This window comes from Rhea americana, unplaced genomic scaffold (genome assembly GCF_003343005.1).
Source record: "Rhea americana isolate MKP2758 unplaced genomic scaffold, rheAme1 scaffold_270, whole genome shotgun sequence".
Taxonomy (NCBI): Eukaryota; Metazoa; Chordata; class Aves; order Rheiformes; family Rheidae; genus Rhea; species Rhea americana.
Window position 1 is genome coordinate 932,108 of NW_028186391.1, and position 18,282 is coordinate 950,389.

The following is an 18,282-nucleotide window of genomic DNA, read 5'->3' on the forward strand; positions in this document are numbered from 1 at the left end:
AAGCATGAATCAAGGATTTTCTAACCATGTGCACTCGTGGGTCCATGACTCGCACAGGWACACGAGGTTTTCCCTCGCTCCAACTGTGCTGTCAGAGTTGCCAAATGAACATCTATCYCTTTTTAAACCAAGAAAATAAATAAACAGAAGGAAGGGCAGTGTGTGAAGGGAAGTACCTTGCAACACAGCTAAGGCTGACCACGGGATGGTTTCTTTGAAGACTTATGGAGGTAGATATAAACACATAAGCACAAGGAGCTGTTTTTGTGGACATCCAGATCAATGGTTTACAGCAAAGCTCAGCTTTGGAAGCTGAGGTGTGCACAAGGGGAAAACACACAGAAAGAGCGGATTTCAAGATCCGTGCCATCTTCCTTAGGCGGGACACGGTCCCCATACAAATCCGTGGCAAGGTATTTTTAATTAATCACTTTGCTAACATCTATGGCACAGAGACAGTTGTGTGCAGTGCCTGGTCCACCCCAGTCGCTGTGTGGTCTCCTAGAGGTGCTGCAGAAGCACGAGCAAGGAGCTTCACCYCGTGCCACCGCTCCAGTTTGCTGCCTTCCTCTTTCTTTGGGTGACCCCCTTTCAAACCRATAACCGGGAACCAAAGCAAGGTCCCACGGATCCGCTCGGCCAAAGCTCAGCGGCTCCCAACATCCCGAACGCTGCYCTCACCGGGGCCACCAGTAACGCCCGCCAGAAGGTTGCCCCRCGCCTCTGATTCCTCCCGGCCGTCCTCGCGCCACGCAGCCCTGCCACCGCTCCCCACGTCCTCCACGGGGCGAGACTTTCCGAAACGCCTGCYACAAAGCAGAGCCGCGGCCCAGAGATTATCAGGGAGCCAAAACCGGAACAAATGGGGGGGGAGGGGGAAGACATATTTCATCCTCCCTCTTTTGTGGCTTTTATTTTCTTTTGTCTTCGCTTTGGGAATAACATTCTTTCCATTGGGAAGAGTCTGATTTTCCATTAAATACAAAGCAGCTGCCATTTTGGAAACAAAAAGTTGATTAAACACAGATTTTTTTTCCCCCTTCCACCCCTAACATATACGGGGCTCGAACCATACTTATTTCTGCTGATTTGCCAGGGCCAAGCATCTGCCAACTACGGCAGCAGGGACGCCGGAAAGGGGAGCGTGCGCAGGATCGCATCTGCGCTGCCTCCCTTGGGCGTTCGGCCACAAAAGGCGAAAGGCGCCAGGACCGGCGGACGGCGTCCTCGCCGCGGGTCCTTCCGAAACGCCGGCGCTGCCCGTTTCTCTCGCTTCGTGCCCGCAGACGCCAAGGCTCCCGGCGCCGCGTTGGCACCGATTTCCCCTTGCACAGATGCCCGAGGGACGGGCTGACGCATCCCTGCGATGCAAAACGCGGGGGGGGGGATGGACAAAAAAGGGACCAAAAATGGTGCAAATTCTCCRTAATTCCCAGGGCGACTGCAATTCCCAAGGCGTTGCAAAGGGATCCCAAGGGAGAGCCACAGGCGCTCGAGGGTTTCGCCGCTCGCAGGCGGGCCRGGCTGTTCCCGCGCTCGGGGAGCGGATGTGGCATTAAGCGACGTTCCTCCGCGCGCCCGCGACGTAGCGGGAGCCTTAACAAGGCTTCACGGTGCCGGYGCGTGGAACAGGAGGAAAGCAGGTAACTGCAAAGCCTTATCGTTTCGCTTAAATTTGAGCCTGAAGGGGGGAAAAACCACCCCACTTTAGCTTCTTTGGGGCGTTTGGAAGGTACAGAGCGGGGCCTTCGGTGCGGGCAACAGCAGGCACGTTTCAGTGCCTTACGCCGGGGACGGATTTCCGACYGCCGAATTCCCCGTCCCGCACATCTGATTCTCTGTTTATGCACGTGCATGCAAAAGGAAGCGCAGAATAGCTTCATAAATTTAAGTTTGTAACATAAAATCACAGCGCAACATGCCAGGGCAACTCTGCCGAGGGAAGCAACACCTAGGTAAGCATGCGCCYGGATTCAAAGGATTTACGGGAATGGGCATTTTAGCTTCAATTAATTTGCCGCATGCTAAACGCATACAAGAAACCACGTAATTACAAGATAACTCGGCTTACCGGGATCCTAGTTAACCAGCTCTGCCTGGGTTAAGCCGAGGTTGGCCTTCTTGCCAGCAAACTAAGTCAAATCTACCGTGTCCGAACACTTTGCTCCTCCCTTTAAGGTAACCATCAGCTCTCATGTCTGACCCTCCTTTTCTTTATTTTCACTTTTTTGCAAGTATTTGGGGTTTCAGAGACGCCGGAGGAGAGCAGCAAGGCAAGGCACAGCCCCGGAGGCACGCCAAGGCAGGCAGCACAGCACCGCGCAGCCATGCAAGCGCCGCTCGGCACGCGCGGCCCCGTCCCGGGGCCGGGCAGAGGCTCTTTTTGGACACTTGGCTCCATCCGCGCCAAGATTTGGGGGAAGGAGGTCTGTCCCTACGACAAGTTAGAGGGGTTGAAAGGCAAATTAGCATCTGTTGTGGTTAAAAACCAAACCGGCTTCGAGCGGCCAGGCAAAGTCCCGGCACGTGGAGGAATTTACGTCATTCCTGACCCTTTCCAGGGGACCTGCAGGTATTATTTTCCATTGATTTACCTTAACGAAACAAATGCGCCCCTCTCCATAGGGAGCTGACTCCACAGCTGCCTAGGCACTGGATTCAATTAAAGGAAGAAATGCATCCGGCTTCCAAATTGCCAAAGGCTTGCAAAAGCCGGGCGCTGTTTTGTGCCTCTGTCCCGGGGCAGAGCCTCGGGATACCGTGCCGGCCGCACGCCGCAAGCACCGGCGCCCGCGGTCGGAGGCGGCCGTCGAACCGGGGGGCAGGTCCCAAAGGCCCGCTCGGCTTTGCCGGGGAAGCGGCGGCAGGGCGACGCCGAGAGGCAAAACCAGCCTCCAAAAGGAGCGTTTCTGCGCCGGCCCTTCCGAGCAGYGGGACCCTTTCCGGTCGAAGGCCGCCTCCGAGGGGCGAGCTGCGAGCAGAGCACAGCGAAGGCGCGCGGCCGGGTACTCACCGACATGGTCGAGTGGGCGTCCGCGTCCCCCTACGGAGGGCAACACAGGGAGTTTTCAGTCAAAGGCGGCCGGGACGGCGTCTGCCGSTCCGGGGTACCTGCCCCCCGCCCGCCACCACCCGCTCCGCAAGCTCGGCTCGGGCCGAGGCCGAGCCGGAGAGCTGGGGGCTTTGGGGCTCGCGCTCTGCTTTTACTCCCGGTCGCTTTCGTTTTTAACGCGTGATGGGGCCGTTCAGCGTTTTAAAGGAGAAAATAATAATAATAATAATAATAATAATAATAATAATAATAATAATAATAATAATAAAATCTAGGTAACCGCCGCGTTTAAGAGGCAAAGTGACGCGCTCGGCGCGCTCTCCACGCTCCGCAGCCGGCGCGGCTCCAGCTGAAACCCCTGCCAAAAATAAGCGCAAAAACGGGTAAAGGAGAAGAGGGGGAAAAAAAAACACCGAAAACCCCCAACACCGAAACCCCCCCAACTCTTTGCAAAGAGTCCGTGCCGACACCGCGGAGGACGGGCTCGGGCCGATGGCTGAAAGATTGCTTCCTCGTCCCGGGTCAGCGTCGCCTCTTGACCTTCCCTGATTACCTTCCAAAGGGAGGTTATCGAGATACAAGCCTACCAGAGGATTAAAGGAAACCGAAAATAAAAACAGAGCCCGAGCCTTCTGCCGGCCACGGCGCGCAGCGGCTGCTCCCGCCGCCCCCCCGGGAAGCGTCCTTGCTTTGTTAACCCGGCAGCGCGCTCGAGGTGTTGACACAACCCTCCCGGCTCCCGCAAAGCTTAACGTCAACAAATCAGCCTGTTTGGAGTAGCCCTGTCAATGAGATTTACATTAACTTGTCTAACGAGAAATAAAAACAACAAGCGGCCGTCAAAGACGAAAGGCTTTTTCGGTCAGGCTCGCGCAAGGACCGGTGCTCAAAACGGTGATTTTGGAGGCTGCGGCCCTTTCCTTGCCGAAAACCCCTTAAAAAAAAAAAGTGGGGGAAAACTTTGGCTTATTTTATCTTAAAGGTGGCCCCGAACACCACGTATTTCTTAGCGAGCACTGTGGCAAGGGCAGCCCCCTCTCGCTGGCTAACTCAGGAAGAGGGCAGCCTCGAAGCCAAACGTCAGTTCTGCTCCTATTTCCGGCAGCGCGGCACTGCACTTAGCAGACCGTTTCCGAGCCGTCGCTAAAAACCACGGGGAAAATGTTCGTGCAACCCTGCCCGGGCCGCGGGCCGGCTCGGCCGTGCCGTGCCGTGCCGGAGCAGCGCTTCCCGCCGGCGGCTCCGCGGCGAGCCGAGCTAAAGCGAGAGCACACGTGTCAAGCCGAGGCGATGCCAAGCGTTTTCTGCGACGGGCAGCTGCTGCGCGGGCGACTGCAAGGGAGAAATCWGGAATCACAATTCCCTGAGCACGGGGATGCTGCATCCTTGTTACTCCGCCAGCCAGGAATAGCTTCGGGCAGAAYTATTCCATTTTTTTTGTTATTCCTCCTGACACCGTAAATTCAGCAAAGAGTCAGTCTCGTGCACCCGAAGGCGCAAGGCAAACCCCAGCGCCCCAGTCGCCCGGGAGAGGTCCCGTTTTCACCCGCTCCGCATCCCCGCGCACCCAGCTCCCGGCCGGCCGGCGGAGAGCGATGCCTCGCTCCCGAGCTGACTCACGCAGAGTCAGGTCTTTAGCCTCTGCTCCGTTACAGGCCAGCGCTTTCTGCTGTTGCTTTTTTTTTCCTTTTTTTTTTCCTTTTTTTTTTTTTTTGAGAGCCAGGACATGCCCAGGCCGAGTCTCTTCCATCAGCGGGCGAAGGGCCTTCTCGCTGTAATTACTGTCGTGACGAAAGGCAGGCAAGGCAGCTCGCCTCCTGCTACTTACTCATCCCCCGGGACTGCAGCTCCTTTCTTCAAAGGCGGGGGGGAGGAGGGGACAAAACCAACCCTCCCATGAGTTCAAACACGGGGAGAAAGCTTTTGGCATTTTCTTTTTAATTGCATGAGTTCAGCAAACATGAAGATCCCCAGTTATCAGCTCTGGAAGATGGTGTGGTTTCCTTGCCTTTCTCAGTAAGCATCTAGTATCCGYGTATCCTCTTTTACTTGTAATTCGTCCTTCTGGCACGATGGTCTCTTGCCCTCTCCAACCCTTCTCACTGTTTTTCTTTCACAAAGGAAGCAGGTCCCACCTATCTGGCCTTCTGTAAGGAGCTCTTCCATTTCTCTGCGTTGCTTTAGACGGCTGCGGGCTTTCACAAGCCTTACTTACCTCCTACAGTTCCTTTAGAAAAATCATAGAAATTTGAATTTGTTTCTAAATAACCTAYGGGAAAAAGGCCCTCAAGCCTTACAAGAACAAATTAGCAGAGCGACCAAAGGAGTTGGTGACATTCCTATATGGTCTGATTGCCCTGACTCGTTCTCACTTCACGTTGCCTGCAGGGTAGGTAGGAACCAAGGTGTCTTTATAATGCTCCTTTAAAGAAAGTGGCTCTGATTTACATATATATCAATCAAAAAACAGTAAAATCCCAGACCTACCTCCCCTACAAACCATTTAAGCCAGATCTACAGCTTCACAAATCGGGTTGCAGGATCTGAGGAACTTATCRGCCCCATCTCAGGGGGCTGCTGGGAGGATTAGCCTCGCGCAAGGCTTTGAAGATAAGGTGCTTGGTGTGTGTGTGGGCTGAGCAACATCAAGAGGTCACCTGGCATCTTCACCAGGGGAAACTGCAGGACGACCTTCTCATCAGCTGGGTTGCTTTTAATCCAATTTGGGAAGAGAAAAGGTGCTTCAACTCTTCTCGGTCTTTTTTTCTTTTCTTTTTTTTTTTTTTGGACTATGTTGCTGCTCTCTCAATTTCCAAAATAATTTTCATTAATTCAAAAAGGAAGCATTAATATTTAAGGAAGATAAATCACTGCGAGTCCATCTCATAAATCACGGTGGGCCTGTCTCTCCTTCGCCGTCGCTCCACGCCAGCCACGCTTCAAGCTCTGGCGAGGAGACGCCTCGTCAGCCCCGGGCTCTACGGGGCTTGGCCAAAGCCCTGAACGAACAACGGGGGTTTCTCCCTGCGCTGGAGGGGAAGGAGGGAGCAAGAGAAGGGCAGCGTCTGTGCAGGTGTATGATGAGAGATTTTCCCTAGAAAAACATGCTTGTCTGCTTTGCCCGAGGTATATGCGTGTTAAAAACATCAATGAAGAGTCCAAAGCAAACCAGAGAGGAAGGCTGGACGTTGCTCAGACGCCGGTGCTCCTTCCCCACTGCCTGGGATCCGTCCTGAGCCTATGTGTTTAGTTTCCCGGGCCCCGTGGGCAGCTCGAGGCACTCAGCGCACCTGGGCTCTGCGTATTCCTGTTTCCATCGACCGGATTGCTGGTTTGTATAAGCGGTCCCAATTCCAGCCTGTGGAAGTGGCTCCCAGCTGCACCAAGATGTCTTTTTTCCAAGGAGAAACCCAGCGGATGGGGATATCTAACCGGTGGCCAAGCACCAGCCTGCTCCAAATCGCCCYGTGACCACGACTCCCTCTGTGGCCACCGGCACTCGGGCTCTGTTGCCAATCGGGGGGGCGTTTTGGCAATAAACCCCAACCGAACCGTTTTGGTATTTTTTTCATCTGCAGCAAATGTGAACTACTTTCCATCTGGTTCCCAAGTCCTCTAGTTGTGATAGAGATCAAAGACTCCGGCAATGGGGAACGCCTGCAAAGTACTGCTGTGGTCTGGGGGCTACAACACCTCCTACAACRCTTCTGCTGAGTGCTTAAAGAGCCCTTCCAGCAGTTCACCACAAACAGAAAAGCAAGGAGGATGAACAGTCCAGGGAAAAAGGAAGATGCGAGAATTGCTTTTACTGTAAGTATAGTGTTCAGTGGATCTGCTCTTTCAAATACCGGCTGATTGAAGTTACTCATATATTCACAGAACCCAAAATAAATCTTAAATAATAAAAAAAGGCCATTTGAGCAAAAATAAAATTGCTTTATGATTAGGTTTGTCCTATTCAATGGGACGCACCTTGGCTAACTGCAAGGAATAACATAAAATTGATTTTGCATTCACAACAAACGCATAAATGCAGACAGATTTTAGACCAYAGGGAAAAGAAATAAGCGTGCACAACTCAGAGCAACGTTTTGATGCCAGGCTTCCAGCAACACGACAGACATTTGGAAATACATCTGCAGTTCAGATAACGAGAAGCAATCTATACTCTTATACTGGCAAGTTTTGAATAAATTCTTGAATCTCCATTAAGCTGAAAGTTAACATATGCAAAACATAGATGCTGAGTGAATTATGATCATCTTTCTAAGTGGTGGACWGGGATATTTCAGTCTTTCACATGTATGGAGGTCTTAAAAACACTTGGGAAGACTCTTCCTTGAAGCCTGAATTCTGATGACACATAAAATGGCTTGCTTTGAAGACAGATTTGCTCCATCCATGCCACTTGACAGTATAAAGTGCYGCTTGCATCTCGCCCCACCAAGCCCATGAGCTGCCTGGCGAGAAACAGAGCAAGACAAAGTGCTGCTTACCGGGAGGTGGGTGAACACGGCAAACGTGCTGCGTAGGAAGCCAATGAGATCTACCAGGTAGTCGCTGGCTTTGCTGCCCGGTTCCATGGCCATCCAGTCATAATCTGCCAGCTGCAGGAACTGGTCTATCTTCTGATTCAGATTAGTATAAATCTCTTCCTCTGCAGCATGGCGAGCATCCTAGGAAACRAGACAACAAGACAACAGTATACAGAGTTTCAATACTGTGGGACTGAATATACTCTACAAAAATCACAGGACATGGGATAGTTACTACAGTCCTTATCCTTAAGGTAGTTCAAAGCAAGGTCTCTACYTTGGAGATAATTCAAAGGCCATCAGGACAGAGTCCTGTGCAAYATACTCCAGGTGACCATGCCTGCGCAAGGGGGTTGGACTAGATGATCTCCAGAGGTCCCTTCCAACCTCAGCCATTCTGAGAATCTGTGAAGGTGCTCCTGGACAGCTAGGTGATAATTGTAGCCCTCATGCTAGCTCAAGCTAGGGGATACAAACTGCCTGGTCAGAGGTGGGCATGGGCATGGTCAGCCTGACCAAGCAGGACCTAGAGAGCAGGAGGAAAAAATCTAGCATGGAAAAGGAGAGATTGGGAGGGGAATCTCCCATATGGAGAACAGTTGAGAGCCACCAAAGTGCAGTGGAGACTGGGCACGTGCCCCAGGCTATAGAGCTCTTTGCTGAACAAGGCTACTCACAGCTCTCCCCAACACAGATGCTGGGCTAGGCAGAGGGTCTCTGTTTTATATCTGTGTTTTGCCCTTTATTTCCTGCTCTCCTGGATGAAGAGGAGACTGGAATTCATTGAATTATTCCCAGTGTACTCCTCCATCTCTGGGGCAAACCTCGCATAACCRATTCCCTACTATCACCAGTGTCTTYRGCACTTCTCTTTTCTGCTTTCTGGCTACACGACACAACTCAGATACTTCAAAACTGGCCTGATCATAGTCTTATGACTTACTCTTATACAGAGAATTTGGGGGAACGTTCCTGGGTTATGACTGAAAGACAGCCAGACTGGGAAGTCCAGCCRTTTCCTCCAGCCCTGATTTCTAGGGAATAACCCTAAAAGAAGCAAAAAGATAAAGAAATGCAAGTTCTGAAAGACTGTTCTCCTCGCTGACTGTGGGAAACGAGAGAGCTCGCATTCACGAGCAGACGTACGTAATTCCATACGGAGCTCAAATGGCAAAACGATAAGATTAATTAAAAAAAAAAATCAGACCTCTGTTTAAAAGCTGCTTAAGCCTTTAGACAACGAGCACTGCAGCCGCAGCRAGTAAATTAGGACTACCGAGGCCCACAGAGGTTATACATACTGCTGTTTTACTCCTTTACTGAAGGAGTAAAAAGCTAATCTGCTGGTATATGCTTCTCACGGTATGATAAAATTACTGTTCAGCTCAGCTCAGCTCAGGTCCCTACCCAAACACACCCACACGCCTTGCAAACAGATGCTCTCCAACGGAGTGTTTACAGCAGCTCCCTGGAGGTCACGTTTACTAGCTCTCTCACCTTGAAAGTCGTGGTCCCATAGAGCTTTGTAGTGTGGACAGTTTCTGGAAGTACATTAGTGATATTGGTTATGAATTCTTCTAGGAACTTGCAGGATTTCTCCAAATGGGTTGTGTTAATAATAATCTGTACAAGCTGCAAAAGGCAAAAAATGTAGTCAAACACTGTGTTCCTGAAGCCAGGGACATACCAGATTAAGGGATGCCAATTTGTAAGATCTTCTGTCATGAAAAGCTGACACTGTACAAACATACTATGCTCTGCTACACACTAAGAAAGGCTGTTCTCCTTCAACAACACAAGAAACTTAAATCAAAGATAACATTTTGGAAAAAGCATTTCCCATGACAGCCACTAATACCACAAAAGATTTTCTTTAGATGAGTTCCCTATATTCAGCTGTCAATCAGTGTTCATTTCAGTACAGTTCAAATACAACCGGCTTACAGAAAAAATGCCATGTCAAATCACAAGTATTCTGTCTGCTAATGAACCCTAAATAACCTGTATCTTGAGTGACACTGAGCAACATCGCACTAAGGCATTTAACAAAGAAACCACAAGGTAGCTTGGTGGTAGTTACAAAGTGGTTTTACTTTTCTAAGGGTGGTGTGGGTGAACAACAGATCTCACCCTGATATCTTTCAAATTATCATACCCACCATTATCTCCAATTTTCTTACTACTATCTTCTCAACTTTCTTCACATGGCACTATTTCAGGACATTAAACCTAACTGCAGCGTAAAAAGCTCTGGTGAAGCCAATCAGCACAAACATTTTGAGTCCAGCACAGAACAATCAAGGCTTCCACCTTAGGATCACTGAACTGGAAGCCAAACACGTCATTAATTCCTTAAGCAGACACCGTTTTCYCATGCAGACTGCTGTGAATATTTCGAGGTGTAATATAAGCTGTAACAAAATCATTCCAAATAATTTCTAGCTCAGCTATCACACCAAAATAGGTCTCTTGCAATCACAAAAGGTATTAATTTCCATGCTCCAGATTGACATAACTTAATTGCTGTATGAGGGCAACACCTTGTCTAAAGAAATGGCTTTGAAGCCCTCAGAAATCATTTGCTTCTGAACTAGATGGAAACTGCCAACTCCTGCGCAGCCAGAATATTGTTTCTTTTCTCCTTTTGCCTCTTCGATCCGTCTTATGTTTCAGCACCTATCTGAGTATAGCAGTCATACAAATATCAAAGTAAAGCTGCAAATATTACAGAGTCAAACACTTGTTAGTGCCAGATGACATAAGTAGAGGAAATGGCCACAGACTGGGAGGTTCAGTTTGGACTTCAGGAACAAAAAAACTGTCATTAGGAAGGTAGTGCAGCACCGAAACAGTTTGCCTAGAGAAGCTGTGGGATACATATTTTGGAAAAGTTAAAAGTCAGCTAGAGGAAGCTGTGGCTGACCTCATCTAGAGTTAGCAGTAATCCTACTGCCAGGAGGTGGTTGGAGCCGAGACCTCCAGAGGTCCCTTCCTGTCAACGCTTCTGCTATTCCGATCAGTCCTTTTTTAAAAAAAGAGGAGAGGGGGGGAGGGAAAAGGGGAGAGGGGAAGAGGAAGTTAAATTATGATTTCAACTCCTTTTGTTTTGTACTTGGTCTCTGAAACTCCCAGGTAACTAAGAGTKTTGCTCATTTCAGAATTCCTTGGATTAATTGCCTTCAGGTAAGTGGTCATCTGTTGGCCTCTCCTGACTTTGTACAACACTTYGCTAGTCCAGCAAGCAAGGCTTATATAAAACCAGTTGTTGCTTAAATTGGGTAGCCAATTCCTCTCAGCAGTAGGAAGACCAAAATGTCCCGGATGCCAAATTGCTTCCATCTTATACCAGGGTCTCCACAGAGCAGGAATATCTGAAGGAAAGATGGTGGTAAATCAACAGTAAGATCATTGTGGCTTCATCGTTGTCCAATGGCCAGCCACAACAGCAAACCCATCCATGGAGGTGAAAAGCATGTTCTCTCCCAGCAGCTGTCTTGTCCCCTCTGTGAAGAATCTTTTCCTTTTCCTTGACAGGGAATGCACAGAAGCTATTCTTCTCCCCTGGACATGAAAAATTCCTCAATAAGCACAGCTTGACCAGCTTTTGTCTGGACTGCTCAGGCATCAACAGGTAGCAGCTTCCTGGTCTAGTTCATCAGATAGCCCTGACATCAGGATTATGATATATTTTCCACAGTTTCAACTTCATTAAATGTTAGCTATTGCCAACTGTGTGACATTCCTCCTAAACCTCTTCTCCAAACATCACAACTTACAGGTCAAGATCAGCTATCAAACTTGAAGGCACAAACAGAAACATAGCAAACTCCACTTGCGCACTTCTGTGCTGTGAGGATGGTTGAACACTAGAATAGGTTGCCCAGAGAGATTGTGGAGTCTCCATCCTTGGAGATATTCAAGTCTTGACYGGGCTCAGTCCTGGGCAGTCTGCTCTCAAGTGATCCCACTTGAGTAGGAGAGTTGGACCAGATGATCTCCAGAGGTCCCTGCCAACCTCAACAAGTCTGTGATTCTGTAAGTGTTTTAGTTATCTTCTACCACTTCTCACAAGCTGTCCTGCTCCCTCTCTGGCTCCTTCGTGTTCCAATCTCCTCTCGAATTCAGAGGGCAGGGAGGAAGAACCTTGTTGGGGTCTCCAAATGAAACAAAATAGTAGCTTCTTTCTCCTCCCTTTTCTTGAGGGTCTTTCAAAACGTGGAGATCACAATTTGCTGCCCAGATGGAAGGTCTTTGCCACATTGAAACTTATTTCTGTCACAGAAAGAGTTTTGCTTTCTATGATTTTTTTTAATCGGTTGAGGACAATCCCTGATGGCTAACTCCAAGCCAGCTGGTATAAACCTGGAGGTTTCAGTGCAAATGCACTGTCTAGTTTTATGTAATTTTGAACTCACAGATTAAACGGTGGTCTTGGTATCTTTACCAGCACATACCCCTGCACCCTGCCTGATCTTCCTTCTTCCCCAGTTAAGCAAACAAGCACTCAGGGTGAGATATCTTGATGGCTCAAGGTCAGAAATCCACTTTCCCTTTGCTTTTTTCCTCTCTTTGCAGGGGTCACTGCAGACAAGCAGGACAAACAWTAGAATTACTTGGAGTAAACTTGGTAAAAACTTCCAATTTCCACTGCTCAGAGGCAGCCCAAAAYGACAGCAATAAAAAGTGGATTAAAGAGGATAACAGACTGGTAAGATTAGTACCTTGTCCACTGCTTGGAGGAAGATATTGGAGTGCCCAGAAGAGGATAGTGTTGTCTTCTGTCTGAGAAGTGACATCTATGCAAGATACTTAAATGCTTTCGGAATCCCTTTTGACAACAGGACTATGCTTGCATATGATCTGGGACTCTTCAATGCATCCGCTAATCCCCGTGCTCCATGTAGTCACATCTATTTTTATTTCTATTTTTTATTTATTTTTTTTACCTAAGAGACGAAAGGTTCTGACATACTCAGAGGAAGAAATGCTGTGCGCTTTCATTGGGATGCAGAGGTCATTGGTATGCTAAAAAGGAAAGAGGCAGGAGGGAACTACGGTGCACAAACTATTTTTAATTCAATCCAATAAGAAAAAAACGATGGTAGAGATGATATAACACAGGGTGAAGTCACCCACACATTAGTTGCATCTTGGTATGCAGTGAGGATGAGAGGGAGCAGGGGATAATGTTGCATTCCTTTTTCTGGAAGAAGGGTCAGAAGGAGCAGGGAGGAGGAGGAATTTGCCCCCAAGGAGCAAAGAGATGCCAGACAGAAAGATAAAGGTCTGAGGAAACACRGTGTGTCAATACATGCTGCCGCAACCACATTAAACTCTCCAAAACACACCTGCGCTGGGTATTTGCAGTGTCCAGAGAGCACTACAGGTTCAGGCAATTACATCTTTACAACTGCTATTGTATTAATAAATGCTCATTTAATAATAGCACGCAGGGGCCCCAGTAAGACATCCAAACTGGCTTAGGAGTCACAAACACTCCCGAACAGTCATGATTTCCATTCATGGACATTTGATGTCCTCCTACCTGCCGCTTTATTTCTGATACATAATGCATGGAAAATTAAAAAATAGGGGAAAATCCTAACAGCAGTTTCCATAAAGCTCCCTCTTTCCCTGACTGCAAGGCATTTCTTGCTTCATACGGGAATGCTATGGAGTTCCCTTAGTGCTTTCAAGTGTTCTATAATAGTGCTCCAGACTAACATCTTTAAAAGGAGTTGTGATGAGCTCCAAATTCTGCTGTGACCGGGCAATCCCTCCGCGCAATCCTTCAAGCCTTACCTCGGTCAGCCCTACGTTCTTCCTCTTAATAACATTCTGTAAACAGTTGCTCAGTGTTCGGGTCAGCAGCAGATTTGTTGATTTTCTGATCATGTCGTCGACTTCCGTGGAGCTGCAAAGCAGAATTTCAGAAAAGATTTGCAAAGTGCTTTATCCCAAATGCGAAAAAGGAAAACTGCCTGAAGCTCTCCCCACGTGGTCTGCCTCCCACGCACCCCAGCTTGTGCCTGGTCGCGTGCCCGCATCCAGGCACCGACATGCTCGCACATATTGACACACTAAYGCAATTTCCACCTTTCCATGCACGCCTAGATCTTGCTGACTGTGAACGCACGGTGCCAGGGATCATATACCTGCCTTATAAAAGAAATCCCCAGAAGCCAGCCACTGCCATTTTTCCTATCATTTTACTATGCTCGAGGCTCGCAGACAACAGGTTTTACAACCCGCCCTCCCAAAAACCCACGCACACGCAGGAACGCGGAACGTGCAGGCACACACGCAGGCACGCGCCTGGCCTTCCAGCACCCCCAGGGAGAACCCGGCTGTCCCCAGGCCCCGCCAGAAGACAYAGCACAGTTAAATACAGTAAAGCATAATAAAATCAAAGCCTGTGAAAGCCACAGGTGGTTAAAAGCAAAGACTTGGTTTGTTTTGTTTTTTTTTGCAAGAGGCCATTTCAAGCCAACCATGGGGGCAAAGGGTCCCCGCGGCAGTCCGGCGCGGCCAGTACAAGCTGGGAAGGTGGGCACCAGGCTGGGGGCAAGAWGGGCTGCACCCATGCTCACCATCTAGACACGATGCCAGCTTTCCTCCCTTAAAACAACTGCAGAGTCGAGYGGGTGCTGCTGTAAAAGCTTGCTATTCGACCTGCACATCAACCTGCCAGCAGGACGCAGCAAGCAAACAGGCCAGGCACCATCTGCCCGCGTCCAGCCCGGACGGTCACGCTCTTAGCGGCTTCTAAGTTGGCTCTCTGGGCACGCAAGCACCGTCCCCAAAGGCTTCCCGCTCGCGCTCGGTTAGCTGGCCACAYGAGCTATCAAATCCGGTCTTCAGCTTTGGTTGTGCATTGGGTAGCGGGTCTGAGTCCCACCACAGCCGCAAGGACCCTGCAGCATCTGCCCAGAGGGGTCCAGATGCTGAACAAAGGGGAGAACAGGAGCGATCCCCTGTGACCGAGCAGGTGCCGCACAGAGACTCCCCAAATCCTCCTCACTTTGACGGAAAAGGCGAATCGGGGTGGGAAAGGGAGCRATGGACATTAGCCGTTGCCGTGCCCAGGGCCAGCTGCTGTGAATAACTGGAGCGGTCAGCTTCAGAGCACAGACTCCTGACCGTGAAAGGAGAGGTTGGATCTCAGGACTCAGTACACTACAACAAAGCCAATTTTTWACCACCTTCACAATATTTTTCATGCGAGCTGCTCACCTTCTATGTCTTAAGTCAATCAAACATTGTTACCAGGTCTGCGACCACAGACCACTAGCAACACAACATCAGTAATGTTTGCTGTTAAAGAAACTATATCTGTCGGGCTGTGTCCAAAGGCTGATTTACGTGTACGAGCCTCTGATTATTAGTTGTTGTGTTTTTTAAAAAAACTTTATGCACCCCAGTGACTTGTAGCACTTTTAAGAATTGAGCACCAAATGCTTTCAGGCACTTTGTTGGAGAAAGGAAAACATATATATATATATATACACACACGTATATGTATATATATATCAAAGTCTTCATAGATTAGAGCTGACATCTCATACTTCCACCAACTATTTTCCAGTGATATCCTCTATCTTTAAAATGGGAACTTCTACCAGAACTGGGGGAAGTTTTCCAGCCAGTGGATGCTTTTAAAGACACCTCCGCCATGAGGCAGCATATAAGATTTTTCCCAAAGGAGAAATGCTTAAAATATAAAGGAAGCTTTCTTTCCCCTAAGCAAATTAATGGAGCCGCACCAAAAAAATTTGCAACCCTTACAAATGCACTGCAAGTCACAAGTTTTTTTAAATACTTAAAAAGCAAAGCATCTTTCATAAGCACATCCACATAAAGGAGAATATTTCAGTGCAGGAAATACAAGGAGCTAGGTCAGAATAATAATTTCCAAAAARTTATGAGCTATATTTTCTGCTGTCGGCTCTGTTCCTCAGGAAAAGACCGCAGAGTATTTAAGAGAACTGTCTGCGTTAATGACAGCCGTGTCCCATACCCCGTAGCAGCAGCGGTGACCTTCAGGCCTCCTGTGAGTGACAGGCTGACCCCGAGCTCTCCGGGGTGCAAGGTAAATGACAACCGAAGAAGCAAAAGAAAGAGAAGAGAAAGAAAACTCGCTGCTGGCTTTGTAGCCAAGCTTCCTAATAAAAACTAATTCAAACTGTCAAGGGTGAAATGAAGAAAGTGTCAACAGGGGTTTTTAGAGAAATATTCCAAATGTTTGGCTAGAAAATCCAACAAGCTCAGCTCCCTGCCCCCAACCACCCCTCAAAATGGGCTGGAAAATCCAATGTTGAAAGGAATTTTAATAACTTGTCCCGGGGGACCCCTGAGGAGGGACCCAAGGGAACACTTTTCTTCCATTTCACGACAAACCCAATAATCTCCGTAACAGTGAAGAGTGCAAAACTTGCAAGGGAAACACCAACAGAGGAGTTGGGTGACACCAACATCCATGTGAACTAGGACCATTCTGCTGTCCTTCAAAACCAAGGCATTTAATGGTGACCTACAGGTTAAGAGCCTTGGGACCCACCAAAGGGAACAATCTGCAACCAGCAAACAGGTGACATTAAACTTGGGGACTGATGGTGAGCAAAGTCCTAGGCTTCTGCACCAACCAACATAAGCACCAGGGCAATACCCAGCTTCAGGCCRTGCATTAAGCTGCCAAGGAAGGTGAAAGCCCTCATACAGCCCAACCACTTGCTAGCAAGGTGCTGCAAGCACTTGGGAGGGGAGGAGGATCCCTTCTTAATGTAAAATCTCATCGTTAATTTAACTGTTTCTACCAYGTTGAGCACATTACTGAGTGTAAAAAGAACAGCACACAAACACTGGTGAAAACAGCATCRAGGCACCTCAGGATGGAGCAAGGTAAACATAGAGAGTATTTTGGAAACTTCAAAAAAAAATACACAACTATATATTGTCATGGTAAAGTAAAAGCAAAGAGAAGCCAAAGCTTATTAATACACAGAGCACAAAAATTTCTGGAGTCCCCGAACTGGCAGAAGCCTTGTTCTGCTTTTATCTGCACTCCAAACTCGGTGCCCGTGCCACTGACAAGCGTTAGCGTGCTCAGCACGAGTTAGAGCAGAGGACTAGGTGATAACCACCTAGCTCCAATCTCACTCCAAAATCGGAAGTAAAACCCCACCACTCCTGCTGGACTTCAGCTCACGCAATCCCTAATCCACAGGGAAGAAGGCACCCGACCACGCTCCTGGACAACATGGGCAAACAGCTTCTTCCTGCTACAGAATAAACTAGCTGCACAGGTGGGGTCCGCTGCACTACCCAAACCAAGGGAAACTTGGGCAATCTCATGTCATTCATTGGAAAAAAATCTCCCTYAGAAATAGAGGTTTCCGTCTTGAAGCTGTGGAGGTCTTAGGCTGTCCCCCACCCTGCTGCACCTACACGATGAGGTTCCTCCCAAGCACAGCGCTGCATCAGAGCCAGCGTCTCTACGCGGTGCCCACGTCCAGGTGCCTTCTCCAAAGCAAAGGGAAGAGGGGCCACACAAGGGCAATGCAGGCAGGGAGGATGAGCCCGGACAGAGGGGATCAGCTGCCCTGCAGTACTGGGGACTGCCTTTGGAGCCGGCTGCRTGCATCCTGCTGCAGCAGCATGCTCGAGAGCTGGCCCAGGCAGCCCGGCAGCACAGGTTGTACCAGGCACTGACCAGCAGCAAAAGGACATCGCTGTCTTTCTTGAGATAGGCAGATTCATCTGTGCACTACGAGCAACTCCAAGATGTCTCGGAGGGAACAGCCCCCTGCCTTTTCTACAGCTACCACAGTATCATGCCACCTCTCCCTGCATGAGACGGGCATTTTGAAAACTTTGCAAGCTCTTTTTATGCAAAAGGTGCCCCTGCTCCAAGGAGAACATCATCTTCAGCCAGGAGAGGACATATCCAAGCAGCTGAAGAGCATGAAGGCTTAAGGAAGGGAATTCACATTTTACTCAGTATGTACTGAGATCTTCCAGTGCAGGCAGAAGAGCAGAGTTACTGTACTATAACCATTAGCACAACCATACCTCAGGTGAAGGTCTTCCGAGAACTTCAGACAAGCATAGATGAATTCCTTAATCTGATTGTAAACTTTAGGCACAAACTCAGAGAAGGGGAACTTCTTTGGAAACGGTTGCTGTAAAATCAGGAGAAAACTAAAGTCAGTCAACAAGCAGATATTTAGGAGGGAGACTTGCCTCTCGCAGCCAGCCCTAAGTAATGACTGCTTTCCAGCTACATGTTCCAAGTGGTCCAATTAATTCTAATATTTAGCTAAGTCCAGCAATGAAACAACAAGCCAGCATTTATTGTATATTATATAAACATTTCAGCCAAGTGAAAGACCAGATAATCACTTACAAATGGCTCAGTGGTGCATAAGGGATTTAGGCTGGATGGAAACTTGCAGCTAGAAAGAAGCAGACTGAAAAACTTTACTCCTCATCCCCACTCCATTACCCTTATTAAAAAAAAAAACATATAAAAAACACATACACAAAAAAAAACACTGCTGGAGAACTCCTTCRCTTTTTTTTCCCCACCATGCACAAGGCATTTTGCTTGGTCACCTCCCACAGTTAATGCCCAAGGTGCCCAAGGTGAGTGCTAGCTTACAACACCCAAAGCCAAGAGAAAACAGATGTCCTGTCACT

General features: G+C 48.6%; 1 protein-coding gene across 4 annotated transcripts in view; it reads right to left on the bottom strand.

Moving 5' to 3' along the window:
• EXOC6B (exocyst complex component 6B) overlaps positions 1 to 18,282 on the bottom strand; it is a 291,841-nt gene that overhangs the window by 98,891 nt on the left and 174,668 nt on the right. For 3 of the 4 annotated variants that reach the window (XM_085308226.1, XM_085308224.1, XM_085308228.1), the window contains exons 15-19: positions 17,656 to 17,765; positions 13,390 to 13,501; positions 9,085 to 9,219; positions 7,549 to 7,728; positions 3,014 to 3,043 (exon numbers count right to left, since the gene is read on the bottom strand). In XM_085308226.1, the coding sequence (XP_085164352.1) occupies positions 3,014 to 3,043; positions 7,549 to 7,728; positions 9,085 to 9,219; positions 13,390 to 13,501; positions 17,656 to 17,765 (567 nt within the window). The remainder of the gene's footprint in view (positions 1 to 3,013; positions 3,044 to 7,548; positions 7,729 to 9,084; positions 9,220 to 13,389; positions 13,502 to 17,655; positions 17,766 to 18,282) is intronic. The other variant, XM_085308225.1, reaches the window with a different exon arrangement.